Raw genomic sequence first — 12,128 nt, 5'->3', positions numbered from 1 at the left:
AAGGCGGATTCTTAACCGCTGGACCACCAGCAAGTCCCAAAATGGCCGATTTTTAAAACTCTTTGCTTTTCCTCAATTAATTTTAAGGATAATTTTTTTTTTTTTTTAAGAGCTAACTGTCTGGCTTTTTTTTTTTTTTTTTAATTTATTTATTTATGGCTGTGCTGGGTCTTCGTTTCTGTGTGAGGGTTTTCTCTAGTTGCGGCAAGTGGGGGGCCACTCTTCATCGCGGTGCGCGGGCCTCTCACTATCGCGGCCTCTCTTGTTGCGGAGCACAGGCTCCAGACGCGCAGGCTCAGTAATTGTGGCTCACGGGCCTAGTTGCTCTGCGGCATGTGGGATCTTCCCAGACCAGGGCTCGAACTCGTGTCCCCTGCATTGGCAGGCAGATTCTCAACCACTGCGCCACCAGGGAAGCCCCTTAAGGATAATTTTTGATTTATTGTATCTTCTGGCTAAGCTATCATTGAAAATAGCAAATATCAAAATCAGCAGCATTGGGAGTAAATTTTTTATTTTGATTTCCCCCCCTCCCCATTATAGCAAAAAGGGTATCTTTTACTCTATTCCTTCTCTGTTTCAAGGAAAGCACTACTGCCAAAGTTTCTCTTGGTTTTTTTCTAATGAAGGACATTTTTTAATTTTAGGTTTCTTTGCTGAAACAGCGGTTACGAAATGGCCCAATGAATGCTGATTTACCAAAACCACTCTCGCAGATGGAACCAGAGGCTGAAGGCGTCACTAAAGAGAACACAGATGGTGATGTAGAGCCAGTAGGTAAGCTTCAGCTTGTCAGAAGGTTACGTTAAAAACTAGAGGAGGATGGTGAGTGATTCTAGGGCAGGAAGTAGTAGACATGGACTGAGGTAGAAGTAAAGTGTCCCTGACCCTAATATTTCCAGAAAGATTCAACTGAGTCAATTTTAAAGATCTTATTGACTTAATTAGACCATTCATGAATCAGGCAGTACCCCTTCTAGCAGATAGAAAAGAACTCCTGGGAGCTGTACAAAATGAAAGACTTTCACAGGCAGAAGGGAGTGGGACAAGGAAGTTATAGTAGCAAAAAGTGGATTGATTGTGACAAGGTCCCTTTCCTTTAGGGGATGCAGGGGTCTGTCAGGCATGTGACCTCCCTAGTGTTGACCAGGTGATTCCTGATGGACTGGTTTCAGATTCCATTTCTGGGAGAGGCTGAAACTGTAATTAAGTCTCAGTTTGGTGATGTGGGGCTTAGCTTAAGCCTCCATTTTGGACCTGTTTTTAGCAGATGCAAGAGTTTTGATGGTTTTTTGGGCTCTTTGTTTATTGTTTTCCAGGAGAAAGTGAGTAATTGTTTTGACACTTGAAAGTCTGTGAGTAGCACCACATTTTCATTGTAATTGAAATTCATTATATTATACTGTTTTACTGATAGCAGTAGCTAGATTTCATACAAAAAGGTTAAGTCTGCTCAAGATTAAGGAATATGCTCTTTGTCACTATTTGTCTCTTTTAGTTTTTAAGTATTATTGCTTATGTATTTCTACATTCAAAGATGCCAATATTTGCCCTATTATTTGCTTTGTAATTGTAAAAGAAGGAATAGTTAAATTATGTTTTAAAATCCAATTGTAGCCCTCCCTACTCTTTGAGGCTTTGTGGTACCTATTTAGTAAACTTCCCACTTTTTATTTACTAGCTTTATCACAAAGAGATTTGTGATAAACTTCTGGTCCAGCCAGTGCTGGAGTCAGGTGCTGAGCAGCCATTTATCTGAGCAACCAACCTGTAAGGGCTCCTGAAACACCCCTGGGCTATGTCATAAATGTAAGGAGATGGAGAAAGCTGTACTTGCCAGAACTCCTCTCTGGATGAGATTAGAATGCTTTGGAAGGAATACTTTAGTGATCCTTTGGGGATTGGCGCTAAGACATGGGAGGCACTTGTAAATAGCAAAAGATGGTCATCAAACTGTCTTTGAAGGAGGGTGGATTCAGTTAACGTTAGTTAACTCTTGAGTGTTTTGTGCCATTTGGGTTGGGGTTGAACCACAGAAGAAGAGGTGAATGTACTACACAGCTTCTTCAGCAGCAGATCACACAAATAGTGGCAGAGTAGAGGTTTGGAAGGGCACCCCTCTCTTCTCAATCTGGCTCAGAGTGTGGCAGAGTAGAGGTTTGGAAGGGCACCCCTCTCTTCTCAATCTGGCTCAGAGTATAGCAGAGTGTTGGAATGAGAATACAGTCCTGTGCACTAACAGAGTAGCTGTTCCCAGGGAGCCCTTAGATTCCTCACTGACTGCCCCTGCTTATGCTGCTTTATTAATAGTGGGAGATGGAGCTTCTGCTAAAACAGTGGAAATACTTCAGCAAAGAGTTAAACGTCAAGAGAGTCTACTGCAGCGCTGTAAGGAAACCATTCGGTCGCATAAGGAACAATGTATGCTGTTAACCAGTGAAAAAGAAGCCCTGCAAGAGCAACTAGATGAAAGACTTCAAGAACTAGAAAAGATGAAGGTAAAAGAGAAAATGATTGTGGTTTAACGCAGCCCTGTGATGCTAGATCCACAGGCCCCAGCGTGGCCTGCACCTCCTCTGGAAAGCCTTCCCCCTTCCTCCGTAGACAGCATGGAAAGGGCTCCTGAGTGCCCAGGGCTTCATAGCATTTACCATCCTTTTGACACATCCTGTGTTCTCTTCTCCTATTAGACTTGTAGGAGTATTCAAGTTAGAGAAAATGTTTAGAGTTCTCATATGAGGAGAAGCTTTATTAGAGATGGAAATGAACTTTTAAAATTTTTTTAGGAGCTTCATATGGCTGAGAAGACTAAACTTATCACTCAGTTGCGTGATGCAAAGAACTTAATTGAACAGCTTGAACAAGATAAGGTAAAACAACAAAACTTATGATACTAAAATTTGTCAAGGGGCACCCCAATTCATTTTTGGAAGCAATTGGAAGCATTCAGACTTCTGCTTTCCAAAATTATTACAGCTGCTTCCATGAAAAATCTTTTTGTTTTAATTTCTAGATTTATATAACCATTAGCATTAGTTTTGTATCATGTGAAGCTGAATCTGTGATTTCTTGATCCCAGTCAGCATTTTGATTTATAGATTAGAATACTGTTGCAAAAGAAATTTGTTTACAGAACATAACTACTTTTTAGAGAAAAGTTAAATTATTTACAGTTAAGCCATTGCTAAATGTGAATGATATAAGTATTGTCTGTCAAATATAATGGAAACAGATTAATCTCACAGATAAATTGCCTAAAAAGTAAAGAAGTGGTAATGTATATGTTAGCGTAAACAGAAATTTCTGCAAATAAACTTTAGAATGTATAGGTGAGATTGGCAGTTTAGAGTTGGAACAGAAACTTTAGCAATGGAAGCAAAGACAGCTAAAAAATTCATGGGCAAAACAGTTTTGACCAAAGCCTTTCAGCACTGGGTTCGTGGGTCCTTTTTTTAAAAGTAGCTTCCAGTTAGTTCCACACCATCCACTGTGTTCTTTAATATGGTACTTTATAGCTGCAGTATTTTAAGTGGCCATGTAATTAAGAACATGTTAGAGCTGTTCTGCTATTGAAATATATTGGCAGTTTTTTCATCCTATTCATTTTGCTGGATTCTATTCCATAAACTTCATGAAGGCCCTCTTTAAAAAAAAAAAACAAAAAACTTTTTATTATGAAAAACTTAAAACATTTACAAAAGTACAAAGATTAATAAAAGGAATTCCTATGAACCCATCACCCAACTTCAACAGTTAACATCTCCTGGCTAATTTTGTTTCATCTGTACATTCCCAGCCCCCAGTACCCTCATCCCAGGATTGTTTTAGAGCAAATCTAAGAAATCTTATCATTTCTTCCATAAGTATTTTAATGTATATTTAAAATAAAGGTCTTTTTTTAAATAAAAATATAACCACATTATCATGATCACATCTAAAAATTTAATAGCAGTTCCTTAGTACAATCAACTACCTAGACAGTTTCAGATTTTCACTTTTGTCTCATACATTTCTTTCCCATTTTTATGAATCAGGATCCAAATGAGGTTCTTTCATTACAGTCGGTTGATGTGACTCTTAAGACTTCTTTTAATCTATAGATTTCACCTCTCTCTCTCTCTCTCTCTTTTTTCCATTGTGCTTTGGTTTTTGAAGAAACTGAAGGCCCACAATTTTCTTTTGGAATTTTGTATAATAATGCCCCACTTACCTGGTTTTTAATCTGTTCATTAATATTAGCCATCTGAAAGAGTCATACCCTAAAGCAAGGGTTGACAAACCCTGGAAGTAAGGTAATACTCTGCTTAATATCATAAAATAGCTGTCACAGAGTCTTATGTTTCAAGAGACAAGTTGAACCACCCATTTTTTGTTAGTTGCAAATGACTGATTTAATATATACTATTTGATTATATTTTCCCCCTAGCGACCTTCATTTCTTGTGTAGATTATCCAGAGAGTGGGAAGACAGTAGCAATTAGCAAATTGGAGGAATGCCTCACTGACAGTAATAAAGAGTGGTGTTGGGACCAGAGACTGTCACAAGAGGAAAGAGAAAAACCAGGTAGCTCTGTACCGCAGTCTTGGTCCATCCAGTGTGGCAGCAGTAACCTTATACTCTCAGCAGCCTCTGGGGCTTTCCCCATGTTACAGCGCAGTTCAGTAATTGTAGTTCATGACTGGTTCTGAGCCAAGTACTAATGGCTATATTTTGTTCAATGTAAACTGTTTACTAAGATAGGGAAAATTATAGTAAACATTTATAAAGATTATAAAATAAATCTTTTAACTAAAATGTGTTGTTAATAATTAAAAGATTAAAGTTATTATTAAAATAATTTTTTATATTAAGAACATGCTGATATGCCAGGTAACTGAAGTTATTGTAGTATATAGTGTAGTATATACACAGGACACAGACTTCAGTTTGTGAAATACTAAAATAATTTGTATGTTGTACTTAGTAAGAGACATTATGTTTTCTGCCCTTTAAAGTAAGTTTGATATGTGCTATTGATAATGCAGTTTTGTTACACAAACGCTTTAGAGTCTGCACTTCTGTTTAGGGGATGGTAATAGCAGAGACAAAACGTCAGATGCATGAAACCCTGGAAATCAAAGAAGAAGAAATTGCCCAACTTTGTAGTCGCATCAAGCAGATGACTAGCCAGGGAGAGGAATTACGGGAGCAGAAAGAAAAATCTGAAAGAGCTGGTAAGAACTCAGGGGTTACTTGTTTTATGTTAGAAATCAAAAGTCATGTAAAGTGCTTGACCAACCAACATTTAGAAAAATTAGTTAAATATCGATAAAAATGTTTAACTGTAGAGACTCTTTATAAAGACACTGGGACTGTTCCTCAGAAGAGACAGGGGTTGGTAAACTATGGCCTATGGGTAAAATGCAGCCCATGCCTGGCCTGTTTATGTAGAGCCCTGCAAGGCCTAAAGTATTTATTATCTGGCCTTTTATAGAAAATGTTTGCTGACCACTGCCTTAGACTATCAAAATTCAGGTTTACAACTTTGAGACTCCCCAGGTAGGCACAGCATGGTACATATTAAATAACTGCTACCTTTTGGATGCTCTAGGGTAAATAAAAAGTATAAGATGTAGTCTGCTTTTTAAGAGAATGATGGAATAATTCAGTGTTATACATAACTGCATTATGTTTTGACCCAATAAATGCTAGACTGTAAAGTGTAGAGACCAGTATTCAGCAAGGTATGATACTGAATAATGCTCGGAAAGAAAGTAGAGATGCTAGAAAGAGGAGAGAGCAGGGTGAACTGGTGCCTTCAGGTTAGTGAGGATGTGAGTTGACTTGGGCCTCAGATAATGAATAGAAGGGGCCTAAACAGAGAGATGGGGGCAGCACATATTTCAGATTTAAGATCATAAACGGGCCCAGTGACCATAGGGGGTGTGTGTGTCAACTGGAAACCATTCTTGCTGAAGTGGGAAATGAAGTTGGATTGTGAAGGAACTGACTGTTAACGTCTGTAAAAGTGAGTAGCTAATTTTAGACTTTGGTAAACAAGGAAACCAGTAATAGGAAAGCATAATGTGATGGAAGCCAGTGTTGTATGTAGAAAAGAAATGAAGTGGAAAGTCAAACTTAAAGGCAAGGGTAGAAATACAGGCTTTGGGAACTGAGAGCTTTGGCCACCTTGACTAGGATGGTGGGTCTGGGAAGGAGAGGAAGAGTCAAATTTGCAGAATTTGGTATCCAGTTAACTTGGAGGGGCAGAAGAAAAGTAGGAGTCCAAGATGACGCCAGAGTTTTAAGGTTAGGAGACCGAATGAATCAGGTGAAGTCAGAATAGGAAGTCTAAATGGGAACGCTGAGGAATAGAGTGAAATGGTGAGTTTGCTTAGATTCTTTGAATTTGGCCCTATCATGAGGTTTCCAGATGGAATTGACCTGTAGGAATTTGGAAATAAAAAATCGGAACATCTTTTAGGAGTTGTTAGCCTAAGGTTGAAGCCTATGGTTCGATCTGTAGAAGAGGCTGATTTCTCTGAAAGATTGTTTTACTGGTAGTAGAAGCGGTGGTAGCCTTAGCGGCTGCTGCTACTAATAGCCAGCACTTACTTTATGCAAGGCTCTGTCATGAATGCTTTGCTCGTATTCACTTGTGTATGTATTTGTATTTAATCCTCAAAATTTCTATGACTTGGGTATTACTGTTATCCTCATTTCACAAATAAGAAAGGAGACAAGAAAACGTAGGAACATAGAAGTTAAGTAACTTGCTTACATTCACCCACAGAGAGTAAATGTATAGTCAGTATTTGAATCTGGGCATTTTGAGTCCAGAGCCTATGCTCTTAACACAGAGATACTGAGTTTGGCAAAGAGACATAAATGAGAACAAAAAAAGTAACCTGAGAAGTCAGAGGAATTGCGGATACTTATGCTTCTGGGGGAATATAGGAGGCATTTCCAAAAGTGGGGGAGGTAGGATGAAGATTTTTTAAATGTCTTTTAATTTGCATGAGGATTTGATTCCCAGGATGCAGTTTCAGAAATGATTTTAGAAACCAGAGTGTAAGGTTTAAGGAAAGGAATGGGTCTGGATAAGAGAGGCAGTTGGTTGTGCTCATAAATATCTCCTCATCTCCTTATAGTTGTTCTATTTATTTTTAAAAATTTTTTATTTATTTATTTTTAAATAAATTTATTTATTTATTTATTTATTATTTATTTTTGGCTGTGTTGGGTCTTCGCTGCTGCACACGGGCTCTCCCCAGCTGTGGCGAGCAGGGGCCACTCTTCTTTGCAGTGCACGGGCCTCTCATTGCGGTGGCTCCTCTTGTTGTGGAGCACGGGCTCTAGAGCACAGGCCCGGCAGCCGTGGCGCACAGGCTCCGTTGCTCCACGGCATGTGGGATCCTCCCGGACCAGGGCTCGAACCCACGTCCCCTGCATTGGCAGGCGGACTCTCAACCACTGTGCCACCAGGGAAGCCCTAGTTTTATTGACAAGTGGCTGGGAAATTTAGAAATTTGCTCCCCCAAAGCCTAAGATTTCCCTTCAGAGAGCATTAATAGGTAGAATCTCTTAGATTCTAATCTCTAAAGACTTCACTGAAGCAGCTGTAGACTCGTGAGATGCTGTTAAACAGGTTTGCTTTCCGTGAGCAGAAAACCTAATGCAGAGTCTCAGCTTCTCATGTCAAGCCTTTTCATTTTTAGGACTGCTTTTGTTGACTCTTGTAGCCAGCTGAGAGAAAATAATGCTGGTCAGGGATTACATTTCCTTTTAAAATTGAGGTGCATCTTGTGAGGAGGTAGAAACCCATGAATAACAAGTAAAAAGGGGCACATGATTGATAAAAAGGCAGACAAAATACACAGTTAATTCATATGTAAGGTAAAAATTTCCCAGGCTGCTGTTCCAGTCAACTCTTTTGTAATACAGTCTTCCTTCTCTTGCTTCTCCAAAACACAGATGTATTTTGTCTTTATTTATTTATTTTTACAATTGAAGTATAGTTGGTGTACAATATTACATAAGTTTCAGGTGTACAACATAGTGATTCACAATTTTTAAAGGTTATACTCCATTTATAGTTATTACAAAACATTGGCTGTATTTCTTGTGGTGTACAATATATCTTTGTACCTTATTTATTTTATGCGTGGTAGATTGTACCTCTTATGTATTTTGTCTTTAAATGTGATTTTCATAAAACTATATTTTTGTAATATTTCATAGCCTATAAGTTGAGAAACTTATCTGTTAATAATACTGTCAAAATATTTAAAGTTAATAAATACTTAAAGAGAGAATTAAGATTTACAGTTATTTAATAGATATATTTATTTTGGAAAGTCTTTGGATAACACAGTTATGAGTGCTTTTATGGATATTTTCAAAATTATATTTGTAGTCGTAATTATTGAGGTTTATGATAGAAAGTTGTAACAGACTGATTCCATATTGAAGATGTTGCCCTTTAAATCTATAATGAAAGTTAGTTTTGTGCATCAACTGAATTTCATCTAATGGCTTTAGTTAAGTCTGAACAGAATTGTTCTAATATAATGTGATTCTTAGTTCAAATATAAAACGCATATGCCAATTGACAGAAAAGTCCCAATTTAGTACTAAAAGTAAGAAAAGGTCTTTGTAAAGGAAATAGTTTTCATAAATTTTTATAAACATCATTTGGCTCTTGGAGAATTCAATTGCTCTGTTAAATGTTTGTCTTTCTCTTTCTTAGATTTAAAATTCAAAGGCTAAAAAACACATAAGAGCTGGCCATGTGAAGGAAACACTAACATTAAAGTTTGTGGTTGTTAAGGTTTTTAGAAGTAAATGTGTCTACATAAAATAATTATCAAAGGATCTGAACTCTCCTAATGCATTTTTGATTGTAAAAAATTTAGCTCATATATTTAGCAGTTCTTGACATGTGGATATTAGTAGACAAATAGCTACTTTTGGGGGCTCACTTATTCTGGAGATCAAAATGCGGCTCAAATACATTCCTCACTACTTTTCTTAGAAAACTGTCTATTGCACTGCTTCTCATAGTTTTTCTAGACAAACTGTGATGCTTCTCATATGTTGGAGGACAAAGGAAATCTGAGTGTCTCTGATTTTAAAAAGAATAGTTCTGTCATAAAATACCAAGACTATGGGAATATGGTAACATGCCTACTTGATGCTGTATCAGCTTGTAGTACTTACTCTACTCTACAGTGGAACTGGTAGGCATGTTTTCTGAAGTACAATACTATAGCACTTTTGTTAAAATTATTTCAGTGAATAAAGAAAACCAAAAATAAATATATTTGTTACTACAGCTGTTGATAGTATTCCTTTCTAGGTGTTACTTAAAAACAGATGGTCATATCTTCAAGTAACCAGATTTTAAATTTGGAGAATTCTGGTGATTCAGCTTAAGTATGTGATGGTGCTTTTTTAGGTACTAGGTATTATTACTGATTGTCTAGAATATTACCTCTTCAATGCAGCACCCGTGCAGAATGTTAATGCTGCTAAAGTTCACGCTAGGTCTTGGGTATTCTTTGTGTGCATGTGTGTGTATGTTTTACCTGGGATAGGAGGGAGAGTAGCTGGCTAATCATTAATGTAGTATATTACCCAAAAATTGGAAAACAGAGGAAATGAAAGCACGTTGCTGTTGTTTCAGTACACTTCCATTTAGTCTTTTCTCAATCCTTATTTTATACGATTGTAATCATAATTGTCCATATAATTTTGTATGCTCCTTTTTCTTTATTTAACATTATATTAGGAGTAGTTTTACTTGTTGCTAAAGTACTAACATTTTAATGGCTTTGTCAGAATGCATGTACATCATTAACCATCTCCCTATTGATCAGCACCTAGATTATTTTCTACTTTCACTTTTCTGAAGAATACTATAACAACCTTGTAATACAGCTTATTCCATCCTTGAATTGTTTCTCCGGATAAAGTCTTACCCATAGACTTTTAGTCTTTTTTTTTTTTTGGTATTTATTTATTTATTTATTTTTAAAATTTTTTTTTAAACATCTTTATTGAAGTATAATTGCCTTACAATGGTGTGTTAGCTTCTGCTTTATAACAATAGTCTTTTTTATTAATTGCCTTTAAGAGATTTAAATATAGCCATTACAAAAAAGAACCCATATCATAGTATTAATACCCTGTCCTTAAAATGTTCTTGCCCACAACTGTGCAAAATGAATAAAATATTCTGCTCGGATTAGGAAAGTTTCCAGAGTGCACTGACTTTTGTAAACCCTGTTTCCCTTTCATGTACCCTGTCTTTGCTGAAGTTCTGTGTTTTATATGATTGGCTGCATTTTAAAATGTAGATTAATTCACAACATTCTTTGCTTTTTTATTGTCATGTTGTGTTTGTGCAGGAAATAAGTTTCTTTTTCATTTGTATAGTACAGACCTGGTATACCAAAGACATTCAGTGGAACATTTATTTGAAGGACCCTTTAGAATAGAGTTTATTTTTAAATAATGTATAAGATTTATGCATATTTATATAACAAACAAAAATCACATGTGTATTTAAGTGCTTTGTTAGTTGTTGATAATTTATGTAACAGAGTTTTCTTGGAGTCTTAAGTCTCACAAAACATCTTATTTTTGTGCATCCACACATGCCAATAAGTGAATCATGGTGCCTTTCCCAAGCCTTGTATGAACAGGACTGGGGTAAGGGCTGTTTTTTCTTATCATGGGTACTTAGAATAAGCTTTACAAAGAAAATTCCATGTTTCTCAGGCAAAAGAGTATGAATTAAAGTTGAATTTAAGTATGCCATGTTAGGTGAGTAGTATGTACACATTTTGGCACTGAATGAACACCTGTTGGAAAATTTTATTATTTTAAATGGAATTAGATTTTAATTTAATATAGGTTTTTTATTTCATAGTCGTGTATTTGTAGGTGCTTGATACATTTCTACAATAGTAGCTGTACATACATACCTTTAAAAAGTCATTGTCAGCCTGCACTTATTTATGTCCCTGGAAATGTCACTGTTACTGGAAAGCACCAGCAGCTAGAGGAACACATTTCTTTGCTACAGAATCATATTTTCCATTTAATTAAATTTACTTAGCTTTAGCCTTATATTTTCCAAGATCATCCTGATGTTTTCAAAGTATTTGATAGTTAAATTTGCATGGTTAATGTAAGGAGTGCATGAAATTTGGATAGATCTGTAAAAATTTTAAAGGTCAAAGCATAGTTAATCCTTAGAGTGAATCCTGTTATGTATTTTGGGAAGTGGCTTGAAAAGTAGATTTCCATTGCACATGTGATATTTATTAAATTTCTGAAGGCCCCAACTTATAAGTATTGCAATATCTGGTTTATGCCACTGGGTGGTAGCATTATTTTATTTTCATTTATGTAAACTCCAGACCAGTGGTTTTCAAACTTTTTAATCACAGGGATCTCCTTACACTCTTAAAGCTTACTGAGGTTTCCAAAGAGTGTTTGTGTGGGTTATATGGATTGATATTTATTATATTAGAAATTAAAACTAAGAAATTTTTTTAAAGTTCATTTTAAAATAACAATTATAAACCTATTACATGTAAGTATTGAATACTTTTATGAAAATTACCCATATTTCCCAAAACACAATTTAGTGTGAAGAATGGCATTATTTTACATTTTTCCTTATCTTATTGTTTGGCTTAATAGAAGATAGCAGGATTTTCATGCCTGTTTCTACATTCAATCTGTCGTGATATATTATCTTGGTTAAAATATATGAAGAACATCTGCCCTGATGCAGATGTGTATCTAGAAACAGGAGGACCTCATAGACCCTCAGAAAGGGTCTCATGACCCTAGGATTTGTGGACCACACTTTGAAAACTGCTGCTCTAGACTTTTGCTTTTATTCACAAGACACTTGATGATTGGATGGGAATTCTGATAAATCTTTTTGTTGTTTTTTTCTGTTAATTTGCATTTCATTCATTTCATAGTACTAGCTGTGTTTTTTTGGTTTTATATCACACGCATTTTAGCAGCTTTTTTGCTGGGATAAAGAAATAAGCACTGGCTTACTTATTCATTCTTGATGTTATTAATTAGCTTTTTAATCTAGAGGTGGCAGCCTTTCCACATTTCT

At 36.2% G+C, this 12,128-nt stretch overlaps 1 protein-coding gene across 4 annotated transcripts in view; it reads left to right on the top strand.

Annotated features, from left to right (window-relative positions):
- GOLGA4 (golgin A4) overlaps positions 1-12,128 on the top strand; it is a 111,778-nt gene that overhangs the window by 53,818 nt on the left and 45,832 nt on the right. For 3 of the 4 annotated variants that reach the window (XM_068559248.1, XM_068559246.1, XM_068559245.1), the window contains 4 exons: positions 648-777; positions 2,311-2,498; positions 2,787-2,870; positions 5,067-5,214. In XM_068559248.1, coding sequence (XP_068415349.1) covers positions 648-777; positions 2,311-2,498; positions 2,787-2,870; positions 5,067-5,214 — 550 coding nt within the window. The remainder of the gene's footprint in view (positions 1-647; positions 778-2,310; positions 2,499-2,786; positions 2,871-5,066; positions 5,215-12,128) is intronic. The other variant, XM_068559247.1, reaches the window with a different exon arrangement.

This window comes from Eschrichtius robustus, chromosome 12 (assembly GCF_028021215.1).
Source record: "Eschrichtius robustus isolate mEscRob2 chromosome 12, mEscRob2.pri, whole genome shotgun sequence".
Taxonomy (NCBI): Eukaryota; Metazoa; Chordata; class Mammalia; order Artiodactyla; family Eschrichtiidae; genus Eschrichtius; species Eschrichtius robustus.
This window is presented reverse-complemented; position numbering and strand designations above follow the sequence as displayed.